Source organism: Natrix helvetica (assembly GCF_964273705.1).
Source record: "Natrix helvetica genome assembly, chromosome: 9".
Lineage (NCBI taxonomy): Eukaryota > Metazoa > Chordata > Lepidosauria > Squamata > Natricidae > Natrix > Natrix helvetica.
Genome location: NC_138560.1, coordinates 5,683,961 through 5,709,163, shown reverse-complemented (window position 1 = coordinate 5,709,163; position 25,203 = coordinate 5,683,961). Strand labels below are relative to the sequence as shown.

The window sequence follows — 25,203 nt, the reverse complement described above, 5'->3', positions numbered from 1 at the left end:
CGCAAAAGCTTGATTCGGACTATACTGCAACTGCTGCGCGTAGGTGTTGACGCAGGCCTACATTGCAAAGAGGTCGGTGGGCAAAAGCGTAGCTTGCAGACCTCCCCAAATCTCAACAATGCATTGTGTGGAGATGTGCCGACCTGCATGCTGATCGGTTGATCCGACTTCCTGCTGGGACATTTTCAGTGCTTTGTTGTTTCGAGGACCCCCCCTAGTCCAGGGGTGTTAAACTCAAGGCTCGTGGGCCGGATCCAGCCTGCGGGGCCGTCTTGGTCTACTCGGTGTGAAGATGAAAGATCAGGCCAGTGTAGCTTTGGCCCCGTCTACCCAGCGCAAAAGGAAACATGCCAGCAGTTTGGGGAGTAGCGTCAAGCTAGCCACAAAGGGGTGGGATTCAGCCGGTTTGGGCAAAGCAGAAGTTCCGGTGAGCATTTGGCCCTGCGCACCCACCCCTGGGCTGTCCTGTCCTATATTTCCCTCTTTTTTAGCCCAGCTGATTCCCATGGCACACAGATTGCTGCACATCAGCTGTTTTACTCACAGGCGCTGACATAGAAGGTACGTTTTGAAGCTTAGAATGGTCATTTTTTTTTGAATGCTGTGTGTGTGTGCAAAGTATGGTTGCATCCCACCACTGTAGCCATGCCCATGCAGTTGGCCATGTCCCCCGCCCTCCCTGAGATCAAACACAACCCTAATGGGGCCCTCAATGCAATTGAGTTTGACACCCCTGCCCTAGCCAAATCATTAACATTTGCAGACATACCCTCCAAACAAGAGACACCTGCGTATCAATATTTGTAGCTCAGGGTTAAAATGAAGGGTCCTCGTTGCTCTCTGAGCTTGATGGTCTTCTTGCAGATGTTTCATTACCAAACTGTTGTGGCCCAGCAGAATCCGGTTGAGCTGCTGATGGACTCGGATAGCGAGGAACCATATGAGTCTGCCCTGGATGATGTGGAGGACCCTGTGCAGGGTTCAGACTCAGAGCAGGGACCAGAGAGGCGCCTGAGGCATGGAGCAGTGGGGAGGATCAAAGGGAGTTTGTCCCTGATGCTAGATTGAGAAGGGCTGAGAAACGGAAGCAGCAACTCCGTAGGCAGACTCACAGAAGATGATTAAGCACAGGTGGTTGTGGATTGGCCCCTCCCAAGAGAGATAATAGATGAGGCGTTGGGAGGGGACATTTGCAGGAAACAACCGTTCAAATTAGTAGTTAAGAAAATCTATGTGTTCTAGCCATGTCTGTTTATTTTGGACTATCTGAGCTGCTTCATTTTGAATTATCTGGGTTGCTCCATTGAAGGTGAGTTGTCTGGGCCCTCAACCAAAGGATTCGTTATCTCAGTAATTAAACAGTGGCAAACAGCCAAGCCTGTGTTCTGGCTTATTCACAGGCGTGGAGGGGAGGGTCAGAACACCAAACTAGGTAACGTCATCAGTGCTAGTGACCCTGACATGTTCCCTGACATGCAGGGCTCACATCCAACCCAGGCTTAACCGTCATGGTCCCTCCTCCCAGCCTCCCTGCCCCAATGTTGAATTCCAGATGGTTAAGAAACAAAAGTGTTTTATTTTGTTGGACACAGGCGGCCAGCTCTGTTGCGTTTCAGTCATTCACGGCCCAAGAACCTCCGTCAGACGTTGGAGGAAAGAGACTCAAGTCTCAAAGCAGAACAGCCTTAAGAGGCCACGCAGTGCAGATCTAAGGTGAGGCCGGAGTGCCAGCCACCGTTTGGTAATGAAGAGATAACTAAATTAAAGAGAGGAAGCTGGAGTTGTAAGGCGGGTCCATCTTCGTTTTGGAATCAGTTCGAGAATTGGGAGCGAACAGTTGCATTTCACCATTATTGGCTTCACGTGCGTCTTGCACAAGAGTGCAGAAGTGACACCGGGGAGGCTTCTAGGTGCCCTGAATATTGTTGATCCTGAGTAAAGAGACATGCCTTAAATAGGGACATCCTGGATTCCGCATTTGAGGTTTGCAGGAACTGCAATGTCTGTGAAAAAGAAGAGAACGCAAGCATTAGCACGATGGCGCAGTGGCGAGAGCGCTGTACTGCAGGCTACTTCTGCTGGCTGCAATTTGGGCAGTTCGAACCTCTCCAGGCTCAAGGTTGACTCTGCCTTCCGTCCTTCCGAGGTGGGTCAAATGAGGACCCAGATTGTTTGGGGGGTGGGGGTGGGCAAAAGGCCGACTCTGTAAACCGCTTAGAGAAAGCTGTGAAAACCCTGTGAAGTGGTATATAAGTCTAAGGTCTATTGCTATTAGATTCTGCAAAGGACACAGACATTTGCAGACCATCAACATCTGGGATGAGAGGTTTTATCCCCCTGGCCAGGAGGAAGACCCAGCTTCTGTGTGTTTATTCTGAAGGAAGCCCCACTGTGTTTTAGGGGTCTGGCAAGCTAGGAGCAGCATTCGTGCAAACTCCTCAAGTGGATCACTTACAAGCAAACAGCTGCATTTGTGTGCTAAAGTATAATATTTATCTGAGATGTGGGCATGGAATATACACATAGATATATACTTTGTGCACGTGTGGGTATGTAATACATACATACAGTATGTTTGAGTGTGTATATAATACGTATATCATGTGTGCGTGTAGATAGATGTGAGAGACAGAGAGCATAAGTATACACAGAGAGACAGTGTCTGTGTGTATGTGTCAGTGGTGGATTCCGGATCCTGTTGCAACCCGTTGCAAAGGTACGCCACGCGTCTTCATGTGGAGGATGCCGGGCCCCGTTGCAACCGGCGTCCTCCACATGAAGACGTCCGCGGCGTACCTTCTAGCGATGCCTCCGCAAACCTCCACAACAATCCAGCTGCTCATCAGAGCATCGTGCAGGCGCTATATGCGCCATGCACATGCGCAGAAGCGCAGAAGTCTTTAAAGGACAGCTAAGGAGCTCAGGTGGGCGGGCAGGCGGGCCCTCCGGAGCACCGTACCGGAACGGTACCCGGTGCTCTGGGAAGGCTCCGGTACGTCTGTACTGGGGCGTACCGCCTGCAACCCACCACTGCTCTGTGTGTGTGTGTGTGTGTCCCCATCCATCTGTCCGTCCATCCATCTATGTCGACCATTTGGTTTATGGTTCAACATACTGTACAGATCAGAAAATTACAAATCAGAAAAAAATAACTCGATTTACTCTCCAGATTCACCCCTAACTGTCTCGGTTTGCAGCCTTAGTGATTTAGAAATCAGTTGCAGGAGAGCAATTCGTCGTGAGGATTTCGGTTCTACCATTTCTTCAAACAAAGAAATTTCGCGAAATTCCCACCAGTCTTTTTCTGGAATTCCAGTCTACGGGTTCTTCCGGAAGAGCCATTAGCATGGAGCGGGTAGTGCTCCAGAAGTGACATTCCCCCCCCCGCCCCCCGGCCACCTTCTGCTCCTCTCTCTCTCTGTCTGTGTAACAGAAGCCAGTCTCTCACCAATCTTTTTGGGCTTGGGTAGGTTCAGATTGTTCATCAGCTCAATGAAACCCTCCTTAGGCAAGATCAGACGGGGATTTAAACTTCGTTCTTCCTCCACCGTAGACACCGTCTGGCCTGGAACGGCGGAAGAGGGAAGAGAACGGATGTTATTGCGCAAAGAATATGCACTAATTTTAAGGTTTTAGTTCATGAGGCCTCACGCCATAATTGTTCTGATCTAGGCTTTCCCAAACCACAAAGCAGTCTCTTTGCCCCGACAAAACCCTCTTTTTATTAAGTTACTGTGAATTTCCACACGTTTGCATCCAACAAAGTCTTTCGAGGGAGGATTTACAGTCACAGACCTTCTCTGGCATAGAGAACTGACAGGCCGATATCTGCAAAACCTGGCAAGGAGCCTCGGAGAGTCACGAACCAATGAAGTGAACGAATGGTCTCCTGCAAACTCCACTCCCCTTTCGCTCCTCTTTTATTCCCTCTGGGAGGGGCCATTCACCGTCCACCTGTGGCCTTACTCCCAAGTCGACCCCTGTTCTTTAGGTGTTCCCTTCGTCTGGCAACTCTGCGCATGCACACACTGGGAACAGGCTCCAGCTGTGCATCTGCCTCACTGCTGTCTGACTCTGAAGGCAGCTGATAACTGGCAGACGGCTCTGCCCCCCTCTCTGCCTCCGACACATCAGAGCCTTCCCCAGACTCCAGGACTGGCCCATGTTCCTCCCCCACCTCCTCACTCTCCGAATCTGCAGCCACTGGTGGGCCACAACAATATTAAATCTGGTGTATCTATGTCCAATTCAGAATGCTGATTGTAAGAGGAAAATCTAACGCGAACTAAACTTAAAAGATAAAAAGAAGAAGAAAAGAGTAAAAAAAGCTCACCAACTCACCTGTGTAGTCATGGGCAGGATAGATCAGGCAGTCACCTGGAAGGGTAAAGATTTTCTTGTGGACGGAGTCGTAAAGGGTTTCGGCAGAACCTGGAGATGAGAATGGAGAAGTAACCATTAAGCAGATTCTTTTTTTTTGTTGTTGTTGTTGCAACATAGAGTTTGGAGCAGGGGATACAAACCCTGAAAACCCACCTCTTGTAACATAGGCATACGTCTCCTGCATACAATCAGAATTGTTAGAGCAGGGGTGTCAAACTTGATTTCACTGAGTCACAGCAGGGTTGTGTTTGATCTCGGGGTGGCGGTGTGTGTTTGTGTGTGTGTGTGGTCAGGGTGGGCATGGCCAGCAAAAATAGGCTCCCAAGCTCCATTTTCGGCTGCGATGGCCTCCTGCAACCCTTTGCCATCGAAAACGAAGCTCGGGAGGGTTACACACGGCTCTCTCCGTTTTCGCTGGCAGAGGCATCACGGGCTGGTCTTTTGCTATTTCCAGGGCAACCCTGCAAGTCAGATCTAAGCACCCCGTGGGCTGGATCCGGTCCCCAGGTCTTGAGTTTGACACCCTGGTTTAGAGGAACTAGATTTTTGGGTCATCTGGAAGAAATAAAGCTAAAGGTTTAGGCTCTCCTCGCACATCTGTGCTAGTTGTTCCTGACTCTAGGGGGCGGTGCTCATCTCCGTTTCAAAGCCGAAAAGCCAGCGCTGTATGAAGACGTCTCCGGGGTCATGTGGCCGGCATGACTAAACACTGAAGGTGCACGGAACGCTGTTACCTTCCCACCAAAGGTGGCCCCTATTTTTCTACTTGCATTTTTACATGCTTTCGAGCTGCTAGGTTGGCAGAAGCTGGGACAAGTAACGGGAGCTCACTCTATTATGAGGTGCTAGGGATTTGAACCGCCGAACTGCCGACCTTTCTGATCAACAAGCTCAGCGTCTTAGCCCCTGAGCCACCGCCTTCCTCCTGGAAGGAACATAAATCCAGTTTCAAGCTGCATCAAAGGCAAAAGGTTCCTCTTGAAGTGGAAAATGACTCTTTCTAAAACAGAGTGGACTTTGCTCACTCTTCGGGTTTACACCTACGATGTTTACACCTCGTGCAGAATAAGGAAGTTGAAGTCAAGGGGCAGAATTCTGAACTCTCCTTAAGAGATTCCGACAAGGAAAAAAAAGTTTCATCCTCCGACAGGTAATCCTCAGCTTATGACCACAGTTGAGCCCCAAAAATTCATGTTGTGAAGTGAGAAATTTGTTTTGTCTAATGTTACAACTTTGCTTGCCATGTTTGTTAAGGGCAGAGGTGTCCAAACTTGGGAACTTTAAGACTTGTGGACTTCAACTCCCAGAATTCCCCAGCCAGCCATGCTGGCTGGGGAATTCTGGGAGTTGAAGTCCACAAGTCTTAAAGTTCTCAAGTTTGGACACCCCTGGTTAAGGGGATCGCCACAGTTGTTCAATGAGTAACCCGGTCATTAAGTGAATCTGCTTTCCACATGGACTTTGCTTGTCGCCAAAGGGGATCCCATGTGAGCGTCATATCTGCAAGTATCTCATATCTCTCACTGGGCTAACTGTTGTAAGTCGAGGACTACCTGTATAAAAATCCCCCCTCTCTCACGAAAAGCTGGAAAGCTGAAATAGGGTTCATAACCAGATCCCAAACTTTTCCATACCTTGTTGGAAATCCGTCCTGCCGCATCCCCGGATCAGCAAAGCATCTCCGGTAAAAGCCATTGTGTTGTCATTCAGCACATAGGTCAGGCAGCCGTCCGTGTGGCCAGGGGTGGCACGAGCTTGTAACGCCTGAAAAAATAACAACACGTCACTAATTTCCTAGAGCCTGACTCACATTTTATATTAGCATTCTGTTCTTGTCCCCCTCCATAAAGTAATGGAACCCAGAATTTGTAAGGTAAAGGTTCAGCTCGCACATATGTGCTAGTCGTTCCCAACTCTAGGGGGCAGTGCTCATCACCATTCCAAAGCCGAAGAGCCAGCACTGTCCGAAGACCTCTCCGTGGTCGTGTGGCCGGCATGACTAAATGCCGAAGGTGCACGGAATGCTGTTCCCTTCCCACCAAAGGTGGTTCCTATTTTTTCTACTTGCATTTTTACGTGCTTTTGAACTGTGGCAGAGCTGGGACTAGTAACGGGAGCTCACAGGACTCAAATCTTGAGATCATCCAGCTAAAATATACTTGAAAGCTAAACTTCCACTGGACTGGAGCCCAAAGGTAGCTTCTAGGAAGTAAATCAGTCCAAGTGGAGCTTTGCAGAAGTACGAGAGAATGAAGCAAGCCTGTTGGTGAGTTGTTGGAAAATGAAGGAGGAGGCAGGGTGGAGTGCAGAGGAAGTGATAAATGTGTTATTTCTAAATGACAGGAACTAGTAGTTTCACTCCGTTTTGTGCTGGGAAAGACTCCCTCTCACACATTATGTCTATAATTTATGAAGGACTAAGCCCCAGAGCTCATTGCAACAGCATTGCAAAAAAGGCATTAAGAGTTATTGACCTAATTTTGCAAAGCTTTTTCTCCGGTAACATTGTACTGAAAATTAGGGCGTACAAAACCTTTGCCAAGACCAATTCTCGAATACAGCTCATTTGCCTGGAACACACACTGTACATCAGACATTAATACGATTGAGTGGGTCCAGAGGGATTTCACGAGAAGAGTCCTCCACTCCTCTGCTCACAATAGAGTCCCTTATGCCAACAGGCTCAAAATTCTGTGCTTGAACAACCTGGAACTGCGCCGCCTGCGGTCCGATCCAAGCACAATACACAAAACTGTTTGCTACAACGTCTTACCTATCAACAACGTCTTCAGCTTCAACCTGAGCAAACATTGATACAAACTCAAGGTAAACCGCTCCAAACTCGATTGCAGAAAATATGACTTCAGCAACAGAGTGGTCAACGCCTGGAATGCTCTACCTGACTCCGTTGTTACATCCTCAAACCCCCACAGCGTCAACCTCAAACTGTCCACCGTGGACCTCACCCCATTCCTAAGAGGTCCATAAAGGGGGCGTGCATAAGTGCACCAGCGTGCCTAATGTCCCTGTCCTACTGTCCCCATTTATCTGTATTCATTTCTTTCGTTCATATCCATGTTTGCATTTATGCCTGCTACCTTGTACATGTTTGACAAACTGACGAATACAAACGAAGAAAGAACAGGTCCACTTAACGATTGTGGCCTTCGCTTAAGAACCACAACAATAAAGGTCGTAAAATCAGGTCGGTCATGTGCCCAACCTGTTTTACGAGTGTCACAACTTATATGACCGTGATGAACAGCCCATTACAATCGTAAGTCAAGAGCGGCCAGTAGCCAAGGTGAAGGAATCTTAGAGTCCAGTTCCTGTTCACGCCAATTTAGTCTCCAGGAATCTGTTCACAGACTTACAAAAGCTCCAAATTTGAGGTGATAACCTTCCTGGATCAGGAGATCAGCGATGGCCCCGCTGTGCTTGGAGATGACGCTGCGACAGCCAGGAAGGATCTGTTTCAGGAGTCCCGTGCCAGTAATATGATCAGCGTGGCAATGAGTGTTGACTGCCAAGAAGGAGGAGAAAATTTAACATATTAATAGAATTGGAAGGGAGCTTGCAGGTCTAGTCCAACCCCCTGCCTAAGCAGACCATACGTCTTCCTCTACCTAATGCATAATTGTTTCCTTAAAGTTTAGTTTAGTTTACTTTATCGTCATTGCACATGGTACAACGAAATTAAATGCCGTCTTCAATTATAAAAATAAAAACACAAACATACATCCTTTACATTCTATATAATTGAGATGGAAAACCACTCACCTGCATATAGCAAATTAAGTCCAAGTTGCTTCACCAATGTTGAATCGCGTTTGGCCGTTTCCAAAACGGGGTCTATTAGAACGGCTTCCTTTGTCTTCATATCTGCTAGCAGGTAAGTGTAAGTATAACTTTCTGACTCGAAGAGCTGGTAGGTGAAGGGGAAAAAACCAACAAGAACTTAGTCCATGGAAGGGCAAGTGAAACAATCCAATTGTATCCAGCCATGCTGGCTGGGGAATTCTGGAAATCAAAGTCGAAAAGTTGCCAGGTTTGGAGACCCCTGCTCTAGCCCCGGAAACATTTAAATTTAAATTATTTTTTTTATTATTATTAAATGAAAGCAAACTACTAAATTTTCATTCTATCCAATGCCTTACATGAATTGCTATGCATATTAAATCTGCGCCATGAATTTTAATTGATTACAATAAGCCAATTTTTATTGCCAGCATCTCTCAGAGAAGCTGTTACATTAACAGTTTAACAGAGTTGGAAGGGACCTTGTAGGTCATCTAGTCCAAGCATGAGCCCTACACCATTTCTGACAGATGGCGGTCCCATCTCTTCTTGAAAGCTTCCAGGGATGAAGCTCCCAAAACTTCTGAAGGCAACTTCTGTTCCATGGGTTGATTGTTCTCACTGTCAGAAAATTTCTCCTTATTTCTAGGTTGAATCTCTCCTTGATCAGTTTCCATCCGTTATTCCTTGTCTGGCCTTTGGGTGCCTTGGAAAATAGCTTGACCCCCTCCTCTATGTGGCAGCCCCTCAAAAATTGGAAGACTGCTATCGTGTCTCCCCTGGTCCTTCTCTTCCTTAGACTAGCCATGTCCAGTTCCTGCAACCGTTCATCGTATGTTTTAGCCTCCAGACCCCTAATCATCTTGGCTGTTCTTCTCTGCACTCTTTCTAGAGTCTCCACATCTTTTTTATAGTGTGGTGACCGAAACATTGCAGCTCCCAAGTCTGTAAAGAGATTATTTCAGAATTTATTCCTCAAGAAAGAATAGATACCTATAGACTAACAGGTCCCCAAGATTTAGCATATTGTTGGGGCAAGAGGCTGACTCGGCAAACCGTTTAGAGAGGTCTGTAAAGCACTGTGAAGCGATATATGTCTAAGTGCTGTTGCAAAGGAAGGAAGGAAGGAAGGAAGGAAGGAAGGAAGGAAGGAAGGAAGGAAGGAAGGAAGGAAGGAAGGAAGGGAAATGATAAGGAAGGAAGCCATAGTGGTGCAGTGGTTAGAATGCACTCCTGCAGGCTACTTCTGCTGACTGCTGGTTGCCAGCAGTTCGATTTTCCCCAGTTCAAAGTTGACTCAGCCTTCCATCCTTCCGAGGTCGGGTAAAAAGAAGACCCAGATTGTTGAGGGGCGACAGGCTGACTCTGTAAACCGCTTCGAGAGGGCTGTAAAGCAGTATATAAGTCTGCTATTGCCAACTAATAAAACTTGTAACATCCCTGCTCTGTACTGGAAAGAGAAAGCAAATTTTAAAAGCCTCCCATAACAATCTTTGGGATGGTGCAAAATGCATTTGAATACTTTTTAATAGCCATCTTTTAAACAAGATAACCGGCATGTGACGCTCCACTTCCACAAGCACCCCCAAAATCCCCAAAGCTTTGAATTTCCTGTTTATAACACAGTTAAGAGCCCTGAGGGATTTTTGTTTTTTATAGAGGAAACGTTGTCCCCGATCCCCAAAACCAAGCAACATTTCCTATCCTGCCTCTTTCCCCACAACCCATGCCTTTCTCCACCTGCCTTGGATTACAATACCCATCCTCCCCTCCCTGCCCCGGCCGGGCAAGCCCGAGGTGAAAGCAAAGGCAGCCAAGGCGAAGTCCATCCTCGAAAGAGTTCCTGAAGTCCGGCCAAGGGGCGGCGCCTGGGGGAGCCCACCTGTCGGAGCTCACCTGTCGGAAGAGCAGCCCGCGGCGCTGGGCAGAGCCGGCGCAGTAGCATCGCTGCGGGAGGCTGGTGCGGGGAAGCGGCGCGTTCAAGAGCCGCAGTGCAGCCGCAGGGCATCTCCGGAGCAGCAGCAGCAGCATGGTCGGGTGGTGGTGCCCTTTGGTGCCGCGCCAGCCTTCGAGGAACCGGAGCGAAGAGCGAAGCGACGCCCTTTAATGTTGACTCGGCTGGGCGGGGAGGGGAGGGGAAGGGACGCGCCCCCTTAAAGGGCCAGAGGCGCCGTCAGCCTTCCTGGTTGCAACCGGACTACAACTCCCGGCAGCCTCCGCCGGCAAGGGCCATAAGGAGGAACGCTGGGACTTGTAGGAACGAATTCCTCCAGCGACAGCAATACTCCACCCATCCCTCCCTCCCCCTCTCTCTTTCTTTCTCTCTCTCATCTATCTATCCTCTCAATATCTCTGTCTGTCTGTCTGTCTGTCTGTCTACCCTATCTAACTATCCTATCATCTATCTATCTATCATCTATCATCTATCTATCTATCTATCTATCTATATATATATCTATCTATCTATCTATCTATCTATCATCTATCTATCCTCTCTCTCTCTATTCTATCTCTATCTATCTATCTATCTATCTATCTATCTATCTATCTATCTATCTATCTATCTATCTATCTATCCTCTCAATATCTATCTATCCTCTCAATATCTATCTATCTATCCTCTCAATATCTATCTATCATCTATCTATCTATCTATCTATCTATCATCTATCTATCTATCTATCTATCTATCTATCTATCTATCTATCTATCTATCCTCTCAATATATCTATCTATCTATCTATCTATCTATCTATCTATCTATCTATCTATCTATCCTCTCAATATCTATCTATCTATCCTCTCAATATCTATCTATCTATCTATCTATCTATCTATCTATCTATCTATCATCTATCTATTTATCTATCATCTATCTATCCTTTCAATATCTCTTTCTATCTATCTATCTATCTTTCTATCTATCTATCTATCTATCTATCTATCTATCCTCTCAATATCTTTCTATCTATCTATCTATCTATCTATCTATCTATCTATCTATCTATCTATCTATCATCTATCTATCTATCCTCTTAATATATCCATCCATCCATCCATCCATCCATCCATCCATCCATCCATCCATCCATCTATCTATCTATCTATCTATCTATCTATCTATCTATCTATCCTCTCAATATCTCTCTCTCTTTATCCTTCCCCAAAAATCAAGGCAATTCAGCAGTAATTATCATCCCATCTTTCCTTAGCAATTGGCAAATCTTTTTTTTCTTCCCGTGGTTGTAAGAGCAAGGGTTAACATGTGACTTCCTTAAGGCGTCGATACCATGATAAATTATTCTGACAGCCTTGATTTAAACCGACTGCCATAGAACTCTTGCTGAGAGTCACGTAAACCTATCAATTCACACAGACTCATCCGATTGCTTAAGAAGTCTTAAGATTTTTTTTCTCCTCTGAATTCTCCTTAGTCTACTATAGGGGTATCAAGCTCAAGGCAGGATCCGACCCGCGCAATGCTTAGATCTGGCCCACGGGGCTGGCGTGGAAATATCAAAGGACCGGCCCGCGGTGCCTCTGCCAGCCGAAATGAGGCGGGGGGGGCATGTGTGTACATCCATCCCCCCCACTGCCCATTTTCAGCCAGCAAAGTACTGCAAGAGGCTGTGTAAGTAGACCTCTGGTCTACTGATTGATTCTCATGACATTCTGAATTAGAAACTAGTCAACTGCCTTGAACTGAGAGAAGTGTATGAACCCAAGATAGCTTATGTGATAAGAAGTGTTGTTCTGTTGACCTCAGAAGTCATTTGAAGCCTGACAATTTAGGTTGCTGGAATAAAAACCTGGATAATAAACACGGGTGTGACTTTTACGAGTTCACGAATTAAGTTATTTATTCACCCATATGCTCCGTCTCTCTTCAAACTGTTTTATCAATGGCCTTTGCTCCAAAGTATGTTTGAAAAGCAGGGCAAAGCACAAATCTACTCTATACGGTATAATTTTTTAGCTATATTTCAAGTCATGGATTATTCTGTAAAACTATGGAATTTTCTGTTCTCTATATATAAACTGATCCAAAGAATATGCAGAAGAAAGTATAACTGTCAATCAATCAGAATAGAGCTGGAAGAGACCTAGGAGGTCTTCTAGTCCAACCCCAGACCCTACACCATTTCAGACAAGTGGTTGTCCAGGCTTTTCTTGAACAACTTCTGAAGGCAAGTTGTTCCACTGATTAGTTCAGGAGTGTCCAAACTTGGGAACTTTAAGATTTGTGGACTTCAACTCCCAGAATTCTTAAAGTCTTAAAGTTCCCAAGTTTGGACACCCCTGGATTAGTTGTTCTGTCAGGAAATGTCTCCTTCATTCTAGGTTGCTTCTCCCCTTGATTAGCTTCCATCCATTGCTTCTTGTCCTGCCTTCTGGTATTTTGGAGAATAGCTTGACTCTCTTATGAGGTTGTAGGTTGTCTTTGGGTGGGTGACGAGAGGGTGCTGAAATGCCAGCAGTTAGCACTTAATTCTGACTAGTCTCCAATAACATTAAGGACAATTTTATTTGAATTTTATTTCACCTTTATTTCTTTATAAGCAGCTCAAGGTAGCCAACACACGCAATACCCCTTCCTCCTTCTATTTTTCCCCACAGCAATTACCCTGTGAGATGGACTTGCTTATGAATGATTGACCCAAAGCCCCACAGTTCGGTTTTCATTCCTAAGGCTGGGCTTCACTGTCTCCTGATGTTGATTGGCCCAAAGTCACCCAGCTGATTTTTCAAGCTGAGGTGGGACTAGAACCCACCATCTCCTGGTTTTCTAGCATGGTTCTGTCGCCACTAGACCAAACTGGTTTTTACAAGTTGTTGAGTTACTACATGCCGCTTCTTTGAACAAACCTCATTCTTTTGTGGGACAAAGAGCTGCCAACTTCAATCGTGGGGTGTTACAACAGTTTGTCTTTTTCTGAGATGCTTTTGGGAATTCCAGCCAGCAAGCAGCCCATTTAAGTGGGCAGAGAGCTATAGCAAGTACAGCGTGCAATTCCTATTTTGCACTGTCATGAGACGGGTGATGTAATTAAACCTAATTCCAGCAATTGCACCATTTTAATGTGGGGTCAGCAAATGTCAAAAAAAAAAACACACAAAAACCCAACAACCTAGACTTTTTTTTTTTTGCAGCAAATGTTCAGAAAAGCATCTGAGCATAATTTGCATCATTTCTGTGATTCATACGGAGAGGAAATTGGGAAAAGACTGTAAATGCACCAAGGCAGTACATGAGGCAATGCAATCCCATAATCAGGTTTTGTTAGTTTTAACACATACAGTACAGTTACTTTGTCTTTTAAAAAATAATAATAAAGCTCTGTTTTGCTGGGGCATCTTATATGAGTGTGACCAAAGCGAATCCAGTCAAGTTTAGACTACAAAATTGAAAAGTTTTGCTACATCTCTACAAAGGGTCTCCTGGTTGGGGGGTTGGATAGAATGGAATAGGAATAGGAATAACGGTAAAGGTTCCCCTCGCACGTATGTGCTAGTCGTTCCCGACTCTAGGGGGCAGTGCTCATCTCCGTTTCAAAGCCGAAGAGCCAGCGCTGTTCGAAGACTTCTCTGTGGTCACGTGGCAGCATGACTAAATGCCAAAGGCTGTTCCCTTCCCACCAAAGGTGGTCCCTATTTTTCTACGTACTAGCATTTTTTACGTGCTTTCGAACTGCTAGGTTGGCAGAAGCTGGGACAAGTCACGGGAGCTCACTCCGTTATGAGGCTCTAGGGATTCGAACCGCAACTGTCGACCTTTCTGATCGACAAGCTCAGTGTCTCAGCCATGTCCCTTTTAGGAATAGAATAACAGAATTGGAAGGGACCTTGGAGGTCTTCTAGTCCAACCCCCTGCTTTGGCAGCACTTCAGATGACCTACAATGTCCTTTTCCAACTCCGTTCATCTGTTAGAAAGGAAAAAAGAAAGGTCTTCATCAAACGCTCTTGGATGGATCCCCAGCGGGCAACAATGATTTTTTTTTTTTAAGTATCCCAGTACCCTCGTCCTTTTTCTTAACTAGCAAACTGTTCACTAAAATTGCTGAAAAGGGTTTGAAGCAAGCTAAGCCCGGTGAAACTTCACTTTTTCCAACTGCCCGATTCGTTGAGTTCACTTTATTGTCATTGCACATGGCACAACAAAATTAAATGCCGTCTTCAGTGTACATTATAACTATAAAAATAAAAACACAAACATGCTTCCTTTATTACAACTAAAACTCAGGATCAGTGGAAAAAGAAAAAGAAAAAAAACCCTGCGGGATCGGGACACTAATTTAACTCGCCACGCAACTTTCCGAAAAAGTTCGGGAGGCGCATCTTAAAAACAAACGAGATTACATTTTGTCCCTTACCGGCCGCCGTTCGACGTCATTTCTTTGCCCTTTTTTCCCCTTGGACGAAACCATAAGGCCAAGGAACGGAGGGGGGGGGAATCATTCCGGAACGTGGTTGTGCCCAGGCGAAGATTTTCTCAGCGAGATTTGGCTCAGTTGATTTCCCTGCAGGTAGAATCCATGCGTTGGTTTCGCTCGCGTGGCTGAGTTGCGTGTTTTTGCAGAACGTTTCCCTCCGCGCTTCGTTTTGTCCTCGGTTTTTAAAAACGGGCATGCACTTAAAAAAACATACATAACTTGAAATGAGTTTTTCCCCCCACTCTCCCTTTCTTCCGTTTGCTTTGCTGTCCTAAGAAAGCTCACGTGGACAATTGCAGGCGACCTTTGCGGTGTGTGTGTGTGTGTGTGTGTGTGTCAGAAGTGCCAACCGCTTTTAGGATCGGGTGCAAACTCCCGCGGGGCTGCATTCGCACAACCTGGATAAGCGAAGCCGGGGTTTGCATTCGCAAGTCGCTTGCAAATCTTGGTTAGTTGGATTTAGCCTGCTGGGTATGAATGCAATCCATGTGTAAATGCAGTTTGGTTAGCTTTCTTTCTTTCTTTCTTTTTTTAATGGTTGTGGATTCTTGCGCAAATCCACAGAAAAGGGGGCGTCTTGTGTGAACTGGGCCCGAGTTGCGTGATCATGATTGCTAAAGGCGGGGATCGGGAGAAAACCCACAGCTGTGTGATTACAAAGACTAATTGCAAGAAATCCTCATGACATTATGCTCCTCTTATTCTGCAACTTAACCTCCGTATTCTATTGCTGCCACATTCTCGTTTTCCCAGGGTGTGGAACGACAACTTTCAGTATTCCCAACGAGGGAGTTGAGAGTGACCCAAAAATAGACGTTATTGATTTTTTAAAAAGGCATGTTTGATCTAATTTTGAAATCACCCAAAGAACTTTGGTTGCATTTGAGCGGGGATGAAAACTAGAAAATGTGGAAGAAAATTAGAATTTAGCATCTTTGGCTTTGTTGGAAGAAAACTAAGATAGGAATTAAGAGTCGGCTGGAGTGGGAACTGGGAAGAGAGGCTGTGATTACAAGCTATAATGTGGCTTTTTGACCCAGCCACCAGGGTTTTGACATGATGGTTTGGGAGATTTACCTGGCTGTAATTGAACAAACTTTGGTTTAGTAGGATGCTTTACCTGTCTGTAATTGAGCAGACCAAGGTTTAGAAGGATGCATAAGCTTCATCTATCTGTAATTGAGCAAACCAAGGTTTAGCAGATGCATAAGCTCTGCCACAGACTGGCAGGGGAGGCCAAGAGGAAAGCTTGTGCAAGGATGCGTTACCTTGCCTCTGTCTGCGTTCACACAACACCTTCATTTAGTTTCTGGACCATCTCTTGCTGACCACACAGTATACCAGGCTAAAAACCAGGAAACCGTGAGTTCTCATCCCACCTTAGCCATGAAAAACATGGCTAAGGTGGGAAACTTGGGGGAATCCTCCTCTTTTGGTGCCCAGCCCACCTCACAGGGTTGTTGTAGGGAAAAGAGTAAGAAGGAACATTAGGTATACAGATAGTCCTCGACGTACGACCACAATTGACCCCAAACATTTATGTTGGTAGGTGGGACATTTTCTAAGGGAATTTTGCCCCATTGTATATGACCTTTCTTGCCACAGTTGTTAAGCGAATCACAGAAGTTCTTATGTTAGTCACGGGGTCATGAAGTGAATCTGGTTTTGCTGGTGAGAAGGTGGCAAAAGGGGCCCACGTGACCTCAGGCTACCGGTCATAAATACCAACCAGTTGTCCAGCATCGATATATCCCATGACCACGGGGATGCAGCAACAGTCGTAAGTTTGAAAAAGGGGGTCACAGGTCCCTTTTTCCAGTGCCGCTGCAACTCCCAACGGTCCCTAAGCGAACTGTTGTAAGTCGAGGACTACCTCTATTCAATGCCTTGAGTTATTTATTTTTTTAAAAACCAAGAGGTTAGCCACACACACACACAAAAAAAACCCAACCAGAAAACCAACCCAAGGAGATCACCTTCCCCAGATGCGCCGAAGTGGCTGACCCGGGTTCAGGCGGGTTGTGTGAAGGCAGCCAGGGCAAGCTGCTTCCGTCACGGCTACCTCATCGCCCGCCTGCCTCTCTCCACCGAGAGAAAATCCCGGGAAGGTGCCGATTGGCCGAGCGCAGCAGAGCCTCCCCGCTGCTTTGCTGGCCTTAACGCCTAGCCTCTCCGGGCTCCGGCTCTGGAAGGGATGCGGTGGGGCGCTGCGCCCGGCTCCCCGCGGGGACAGCATGACCCGGCGCGATCGGCTCATGAAGGGAAGACCCCAGAGGCAGCCTGAAGCCGGCGCTGATGCCCGGCCGGGTGAGTGATGGGAAGGCGGAGCGCGGGAGGAAGGATGCTCGGCGGGCGGAAGGATGCAGGGAGGAGGAGGATGCCCATTGCAGGCGATGCTGGGGAGGGTGGTGATGGTGGAAGCCCCCTCCCCATCCAGCTGGGCTTTGCACGGAGGGGAGGAAAGGAGGATGAGGAGGAGGGAGGTCCGTCCCTCTCCCACCCCGCTGCCGGCTTCTGTCTTTTAACTGGGGTGCATTGCAGCAAAATCTCCTTTCCGTCTCTGTGTGTGTGTGTGTGGGGGGGGGATCACACTGGCACACAATTTCAGGCCATATTGATGGTGGGGGTTTACAGGTGGGGGGGGGCGCAGGACAATAGCGGCCTGTTGGGCAGGGAAGGGTCAGCCGGACAGATCCAAAGGGGATTCTTTCCCTTCCCCCGCCCTCCCCTTTGCCGACAAGGCTGTTCATTGCAATACAGGCAACCCTGGGAAGTGAATTCATCTATTTTTATTTAATACAATACAATACAATACAATAGTAGAGTTGGAAGGGACCTTGGAGGTCTTCTAGTCCAACCCCCTGCCTAGGCAGGAAACCCTTTACCGTTTCAGACAAATGGCTATCCAACTATTTGTCTGAATTTCATTTCATTTATTTATTTAGTTTGTCAAAACATGTACCAGATAACAGGCCTAAGCATAAACATGGACCTGAGCACAGGAAATGTTCTGGCAAAGGGAGGTGGGGAAGGAAGAGGCTCAGCCACCAAATCCAAGGTTTAAAACTAGCCAGGTTTCGCTCTTGGTGAATGTCACCATGTGAGTGGGGGGGGTCTGAGTACTGTATGTTATCTGAACCTGGTTGGGGGCAGGCTCTTGTTTCATAGGATTTGGGCATTGGGCCTGGCTGAATGTGATGGCAGCCTTCTAAAGAATAGAATAGAATAGAATAGAATAATAGAATAGAAAATAGAAGAGAAGAGAGAATAGAATAGAAAATAGAATAGAATAGAAAAGAGAATAGAATATAATTTTTTATTGGCCAAGTGTGATTGGACACACAAGGAACTTGTCTTTGGTGCAGATGCTCTCAGTGTACATAAAAAGACAAAACGCCCAATTTTGACTTTGAAAAATGGGAGGGAGTTCTAGAGAATCCTTCCATCTCTGGTTGTTCAAGACCCCATTTTTCTTGTTGACCGCCCCCTTCCCTCCCTCCCTCCCTCCCTCCTCCCCCTTCCTCAGAGCAGCTGAACTCTGGTAGCACATCTCATTTCTCCATCAACATATACTAGTTTCTCCACTCCGGCCTGTATTCGGAACATGTTGCCATAGCAACTCCACACTTACGCCAAGTTGAGCAATAGCAGAATCAACGCCGTAATTGGATCTCGGGGCCTTGGGATACAGGGAGAGCAAGCCCCTAAGGGAACTAAAGCTATGGAAATGCTGCTGGTTAATGGAGGCCTAATCTATATACAATCCCCCCCCCCCAAAAAAAAACCCTACTCCAAGCCAAACCTAAGCTGGGTTTGCAAACAATTTTTGCCTGCTGATGCGTAATCGTGATGGTTAAGTTATGGCGTGGAGTGGCGAGGGGTAGGAGGAACAGTTGAGTAGTTTCTCAGTTTTGGCCGATCAAAGAAGGGGTGAAAAATCTGCCAAATTGCATTCTAGTTAGTCCTTGACTTACAAGCATTCATTTAATGGCCAAAGTTACAAAAGCAACTTACGGCCGTTTCAGAGTTACAACCTTTGCAGTATCCCCCCCATAATCACATGATTGAAATTCAAACGCTTGGCCACAGGTTCATACGTGCCGTATTTATGACGGTTGCTGTGTCCCGGGATCACGTGTATTCCCATTTTGTGGCCTTCTGACAAGCCAAGTCCATGGGGAAACCAGATTCACTTAACAACCAAGTGACTGAGTTACCCACCGCAGGGATTCACTTAACCAACCGTGACAAGAAAGGTTGTAAAATGGGGCCAAAGTCACTTAACAAATCTCTCACTTTAACGATGGAAATTTTGGACTGCATTATGGTCGTAAGTCACGGACCACCTTTATAATAAGGAAATTTGGGTTTTCTTGTTTTCTGAGGGGGAGGTTTCCCCCCCAAAGCAAATGATGGAATAGATGATGTTTTAATATAAACAATTTTCACCCAATATTATGAATCGGATTCCCCTATTGTGTGCATTTTATTGTGCCTTTCTTCCATGGTCAAACATTTGAGTATATAGCCTAAACCAGGGGTGTCCAAACTTGAGAACTTTAAGACTTGTGGACTTCAACTCCCAGAATTCTGGGAGTTGAAGTCCACAAGTCTTAAAGTTCTCAAGTTTGGACACCCCTGGCCTAAACCGATATTTATGCAGTAAGCAAAATTTAATTTAAAAATCAACTTCTGTCTGTTAAATACAAGGGATCCAAAGTATGCAGAGGATATTTTATTCTCCAGACCTTTATTATTTATAATCCTTGTTTAGGGATCCCAATTGGGACCAGCAACTTGGCTCTTAGCAAAATAGTTGCTAAGTAAAACTACAACTGTGCTTAGTTTTGCTCTACAGGTAGCCCTCCTCAACTTATGACCGTAATTGAGCCTACCATGTCAATTGAAAATCACAATGGTCATAAAGTGAATAAGCACATGACTGATTTTAAGTTTTTTTTTTGCAGCGGTCATTAAACAAATATGGCAGTCATTAAGCGAACCCGTCGTTTAGGTGATACATTTTGGCCGGAAACCAGAAGTAAACACCAGTTTCAAACAATAACATTATAAGACTAAATCTTGTGATGTGAGTGACGCAAACAGTCGTAAATGCAGCCAAAATGTGGTCACGTGACCGCAGGGTGGGTGGATGAGTGGGCATCGGTCAGATCTTCGAATCTGTGTCACAAGTCCCATTCTCAGGCTCCGTCGTAAATTGGAATGGTCGCTAAGCAACTCATTATTAGTGGAGGACTACCTGTGCAGACTTGAGTGGGAGGTAAATAGGAAGAATGGTCCCGAAGTTACTTTTTCACCAGTGCTAAAACTGCAAACGGACACTAAAAGGGCAGCTGCTAAACGAGGACCTGTCTCATTGCTGGATTTCTAGTAGTCGGTGAGATAATTTTTAGGCATGCGTCCTTCTCTGATGAGCAGAAGCAGGATTGATAAAACAAGCCGTCTTTTGTTTAAGGTAGGTGCCTTTTCTGAAAGGATGCATAAAGCTGTTGAAAACTGAACCTGATTCTCCCCACTTTATTCCCCCATACCTGCAGGTTATATTCTCACCCGACCAACCCTTGTCCTCATGCTGGAAAGGGGGGAAGAGCCCTGTGTGAGCAATAGCAAGAACGGAGTAGGGAGCAACCCGCTGAGTAGTAGTGTCACAGGTAAGGAAGGGCTGGGTGAGGGATGTGGGTCTTTTTCTTGTCTGCACAAATCACACACAAACAATTGCATTTCTCCAAAGGGTACAGCTCCAAAATAATTCCCTCCATTTAACCTCTGCCTAATGCCAAATATAGGTAGTCCTCATTTACCGACTATAATCGGGGACTGGGAAGTCTGTCACTAAGCGACAGAGCACATAAAGCACAACTTCATGTGACTGTCTCAACGATGACAGTTCCTGCTACCCCCCATTGCTGTCGTCCGGCGAATCCTAACAGCCTGACCAAGGTTGGCAGTTGTGAACTGTCTTGAAAGACTGTGGGCCGGGACTTTACTGGAGAGGAATTCATTGTAAATTAAATAAAGGGGGCTTATCGGGACAGGGACTTGGCTTCGTGCTGCTGGGGAAGCCTAGGTCAAAACACAGACAACCTAACAAACTTGAGGCAGGAAACTGGGATGCTTGGTGAGGTATCCTCTATTTTATTTTATTTTTTAAATTCTCCCTTCCTTCCAGATTCTCAAGCCTTGAAAGAGAACACCAAGACACCTTCGCCCTCAGCTCTGTCTTCCCCACCCGCCACGGAGACTCCCAAGCCACCCCGTCCCCGGCGCCGGCGGCCTCCCGCTGTCCTGCCTTCCGATCGTCCCTATCAATGCAAAGACTGTGGCAAGCGCTTTGTGTACCGCTCCAAGCTGGCCACCCACCAGTGGACTCATTGCGCCGAGCGCCCCTACAAATGCCCCGACTGTCCCAAGAGTTTTAGCTACCCATCCAAGTTGGCTGCCCACCGACGTACGCACACTGGGGAGCGCCCCTTCCCCTGCACCCTGTGCCCCAAGCGCTTCGGACATCGCTCCAAGCTGGCCGCCCACCAGTGGATCCACACGCCGGAGCGCCCGTACAAATGTGCCGATTGTCCCAAGAGCTTCTGCTACCCTTCCAAGCTGGCCGCCCACCGCCGCACGCACACGGGGCAGCGGCCGTACCCCTGCAGCCGCTGCGGGAAGAGTTTTTGCTACCCTTCCAAACTGGCTGCTCATCAGCAGATCCACGCGGCCACCGCAGCGGGGCGGCCTTACCCGTGCATGCGCTGCAGCAAGAGTTTCCGGCAGCTGCGCAACCTCACCCTTCACCAGCGGGTGCACGAGGATGGAGAAGCAGGCGACGGCTTAGCCCAGGACAAAAGCCACAGCAGTGGAGACAGGCCCTAAGTTGGAACCGCTGGGCTGTGCGAGGGCGCAGGGAGAAACTTGGAATAATTGGAAAAGCTGGTAGCTGCGGGATCGTTGTAAATAATGGAAAGTTACAGCGGAGCTCAGAGTTACACCGTAACCTCCAGCAACCCATAACTTCTCTGTTCTCTTCTTTGATGGCAAAACGCCCCATGACAGGCTCCCTTTCACAGGCCAAGTTGTGCGCACCATGCTGAAAACTGTTCTGGTAACCTTGTTTCTGCCGTGACCCCACGGCCTATTCTACCACCTCGTTTTAAGTTATGCAGACTTCTGCACCTTCGTGATTTGTTTTGCTTCAGTTTTAACCTTCCGGTTCTCACCAAACACAGTCCTGGTCACCCCGTAGTCGACGTCAGTTCCGTGCCAACGAAACGAAAACCACCGTTGAGATTCCCCCCACTAATCACATTTCAAGAAGTGAACCGATCCTTACTTTCAGCAGAGCGGAATCTGTTATGTGTTTTGCACAAAAGGAGAAACCTCTGTCTGTGGCCGTGTATAGTTTTGTTTTTATGCTCAACTGGTGCATGTTTGTGTCAGAACGTGGAACTCCGCATACCTGTAACCCAAGGGTCTATAACACTTATATCTTCACTGTGCATTATACAGGGGCTCTGTTGCAGCCTCCTTGACTAGTCAATCTTTGGCCATGGAAATTGGAGGGCGAATATGCATGAACTGAGCACATCGTATTGGACATGAGCTGTGTCAACTTTTAAGAAGAAATCTCTTGATTTTTTTTTTTTTTTTACAAAACAAAAGCTGTGTCTGACAAGGTGGCAATTGGTGGAAATCCACCAGTGGGATGGCTTAAAAGACACAAGTTCCAGTAAAGAGGAAGCAACATTTATGTTTTAAAGGGTTGCAGAAGCAGAAAAATTATTTGGCAAATACACGTCACCCTCCAGTCTTGCACATTGCATCCAAAGATGCCTCAGGCCGCTTCGGGATTAGTGTGGGTAGTTTATTAAGGGGGAAGCAAGTGCATCAGTAGCACACACAGAAAGCAGATTTTACACATGAATTTCTCGGGCTAAAAAAGGCTGCATAGTTTTGTTTTCACCACATAGTACACACCATTTTATAGCCTGCTTCCTTGTTTACTCCTGGGTTGGTTTATTTGTACCACATGCCTAAAGACACCAAAAGTTTCCATTTTGCTCTCCTTATTGAATATTAAGTTCCCTCTCGGATTTTTCTCTCCACCCGTTTCTCTCCCCTTCTCTTCTACTCCACTTTTCACTACTATCCACAATACAGGGATTTTTTCCCCCTCACTAGCTAGTAAAACTTAATACAGGTAGTCCTCGACTTAACGAGCAGAATTGAGCCCAAAGGTTCAGTTGCTAAGCAAGACATTTAAGCGAGTTTGCTCCATTTTGCAGTCTGTCTTGCCAATGCCGTTGAGTGAACCATGGCCGTTGTTATGTTAGCAACACGGTTGTTAAGTGAATCAGGCTTCCCCGTTGACTGTTGGTCAGAAGAGAATCACACGGCCCTGGTACTCTGCAACAGTCATAAATACGAGTCAGTTGCCGAGCGTTTGAATTCTGATCGTGGGGATGCTGCCACTGTTGTAAGTGGGAAAACGGCTGTGTTACTTTCCCCAAAGTTGCTGTGGTAACGGTCGCAAAATGAACTCTTGTAAGCCGGGGGCTACCTGCGGTGCATCTTTCCACTTCCCCACAAACTAGCACAGACTGACTCCCTTATAATTCAGATTTGGGTGAAAGGCAGGTGGAAGTATGTGTGATTGGTTCCTACTCTGTAGCTGATACTAAAAGAAAAAAAGAAAAAAGTAAAGCTCCATTAGAGGTTGGAGTTTTTGTCTTATTTTTCTTGAAATAAAATAAAACACAAAAGCAAAACGCCGTTTTGAAATTGAGGTATGCTTGGCACGTGTGAGGAAAAAGGTTGGGGGGGGGGTGTATGTGGTTAAGGTAAGTCAGTCACAGAGGGAAGGTCCAGCTAGATCAAGTCTCCAGCCATGGCAACTTGAAGCCTGGAGGACTTCAGCTCCCAGAATTCAACTTTGCTGGCTGGGGAATTCTGGGAGTTGAAGTCCGCCAGGCTTAAAAGTTGTTAAGGTTGGAGACCCCTGAGCTAGAAAGGATCTGTGTATTGGTAGTCCTCGATTTAATGACCACAAGGGACACTGCCTATTGTTTATATAAGTCAGGGGTGTCCAAACTTGGCAACTTTAAGACTTGTGGACTTCAACTCCCAGAATTCCCCAGCCAGCAGCTGGCTGGGGAATTCTGGGAGTTGAAGTCCACAAGTCTTAAAGTTGCCAAGTTTGGACACCCCTGAGATAAGTTGTGATGATCATAAAAAACAAGGTCATCACATGACCAGACCCGTTATCTTTGTTGTAGCCGTTGTAAAACAAATCTGTTGTCTGCTATGAGCTGTTTTTAACAAAAACAAAGCCAGAAGTAAAAGCTGATTTTTGACAAAAATAAAAAAGGGGGTAGTAAAATGTGGTCACATGATCGTGAGATGGTACAAATGGTCATAAATGAGGGTCAGTTGCCGGACATCCAACAAGGAGGGGGGGGAGGGGAGGAGGCCATCGGAACTTCAGAACCAGCTCTTCAGTTCCTTCAGGCGGGTCTGTTGTAACTTTGGTCACTAAGAAACTGGTTGTAAATCAAGGACTTCCTGTATTCCCAAAAGCCCTCGGATGGCAAAGACAGAGACCGGTTAGAATTAGAATGACAGAGTTGGAAGGGGACCTTGGAGGTCTTCTAGCCCAACCCCTTGGTCAGGCAGGAAGCCCTATACAATTTCAGTCGTCTTTGTGGCAGCCTCTGAGATATTGGAACATGGCTGTCGTGTCATGCAAAACTCAGCTAAAGGATGTGCTGCACAAAATGAGGCTGTTTGGACAGAGCTCAAAGGACAGGCTGCTCAAAATTGGTTCATAACAGAGTTGGAAGAGACCTTGGAGGTCTTCTAGTCCAACCCCGTGCTTAAGCAGGAGACACTATACCGTTCCAGAGAAGTGGCCGTCCAGCCTCCAATGATGAAGCACTCTCAACTTTTGAAGGCAAGCCATTCCACTGGTTAACTGTTCTCAAGGTTAAGAAATTTCTCCTTAGTTCTAGGTTGCTTCTCTCCTTGATTAGTTTCCACCCATTGCTTCTTATCCTTACCTTCAGGTGCTTTGGAGACTAGCTTGACTCCCTCTTCTTTGTAGCAGCCCCTGAGATATTGGAACCCTGCTATCATGTCACCCCCTAGTCCTTTTCTTTAAGCTAGATGGCACCATGTCTTTTTGGAAGCTTACAAAGAGTGAATCATTTTGCTAGGAATACTAAGCTTAATAAAGCGGACAACCGTCTGATCTACTAAATTCTCAGCTCCTCTAACACTTAATACTAAAGCCATTAAGTCCTTGACTTACAACAAAAACCCAGAGCACTCCAGCTTGGATCTCTTACTTAGCAGTTTCAACTCATACTTTTTTTAAAAAAGCAGTATATACTCACAAAACCCCAATCCTAACCCTGAGAAGTAGCTAGTCTATGGAGATTCTCAGGTCATGGGGGTCCCCAAGGAGCTTCTTTTGAGAGGCAGCTGGACTTTGCTTTTCTCTGAAGACGCTTCGCTTCCTTGGGTGGGAAGCGACACCTCTTCAAACAGAAACAAGAAAGGCCAATTGCCTCTTGAAAAAAA

General features: G+C 46.5%; 2 protein-coding genes across 5 annotated transcripts; one reads left to right on the top strand and one right to left on the bottom strand.

Moving 5' to 3' along the window:
- Nucleotides 1–1,556: 1,556 nt before the first annotated feature.
- Nucleotides 1,557–10,303, bottom strand: ETHE1 (ETHE1 persulfide dioxygenase). Its single transcript, XM_081962272.1, has 7 exons — nt 10,078–10,303; nt 8,164–8,308; nt 7,758–7,906; nt 6,018–6,147; nt 4,342–4,431; nt 3,449–3,565; nt 1,557–2,003 (listed from the first exon to the last, which is right to left on the bottom strand). The coding sequence occupies exons 1-7, from the start codon at nt 10,210–10,212 to the stop codon at nt 1,951–1,953; spliced, it is 819 nt and encodes a 272-aa protein (XP_081818398.1). The 5' UTR covers nt 10,213–10,303; the 3' UTR covers nt 1,557–1,950.
- A 4,185-nt stretch (nt 10,304–14,488) lies between these two features.
- On the top strand, nt 14,489–23,393 carry ZNF575 (zinc finger protein 575). 4 transcript variants are annotated; one of them, XM_081962271.1, is made up of 3 exons: nt 14,489–15,975; nt 20,172–20,285; nt 20,804–23,393. In XM_081962271.1, exons 2-3 carry the CDS (start codon nt 20,204–20,206, stop codon nt 21,499–21,501), a joined length of 780 nt encoding a protein of 259 aa, XP_081818397.1. In that variant the 5' UTR covers nt 14,489–15,975; nt 20,172–20,203; the 3' UTR covers nt 21,502–23,393. The 4 variants fall into 4 exon arrangements, with proteins under 4 accessions (XP_081818397.1, XP_081818395.1, XP_081818396.1 ...); XM_081962269.1 differs by having other exon boundaries at nt 14,490–14,706; XM_081962270.1 differs by having other exon boundaries at nt 14,491–14,686.
- The last annotated feature ends 1,810 nt before the right edge of the window (nt 23,394–25,203 follow it).

Coding starts and splice junctions, on each gene's coding strand:
- ZNF575 (XM_081962268.1), top strand. CDS start 16,848: ATGACCCGGCGCGATCGGCTCATGAAGGGAAGACCCCAGAGGCAGCCT. Junction 16,921..20,171: donor CGGCGCTGATGCCCGGCCGG/GTGAGTGATGGG, acceptor CCATACCTGCAG/GTTATATTCTCACCCGACCA. Junction 20,286..20,803: donor GCTGAGTAGTAGTGTCACAG/GTAAGGAAGGGC, acceptor CCTTCCTTCCAG/ATTCTCAAGCCTTGAAAGAG.
- ETHE1 (XM_081962272.1), bottom strand. CDS start 10,212: ATGCTGCTGCTGCTGCTCCGGAGATGCCCTGCGGCTGCACTGCGGCTC. Junction 3,566..4,341: donor TCCTGCCCATGACTACACAG/GTGAGTTGGTGA, acceptor CCGCCGTTCCAG/GCCAGACGGTGTCTACGGTG. Junction 2,004..3,448: donor ACCCAAGCCCAAAAAGATTG/GTGAGAGACTGG, acceptor TCTTTTTCACAG/ACATTGCAGTTCCTGCAAAC.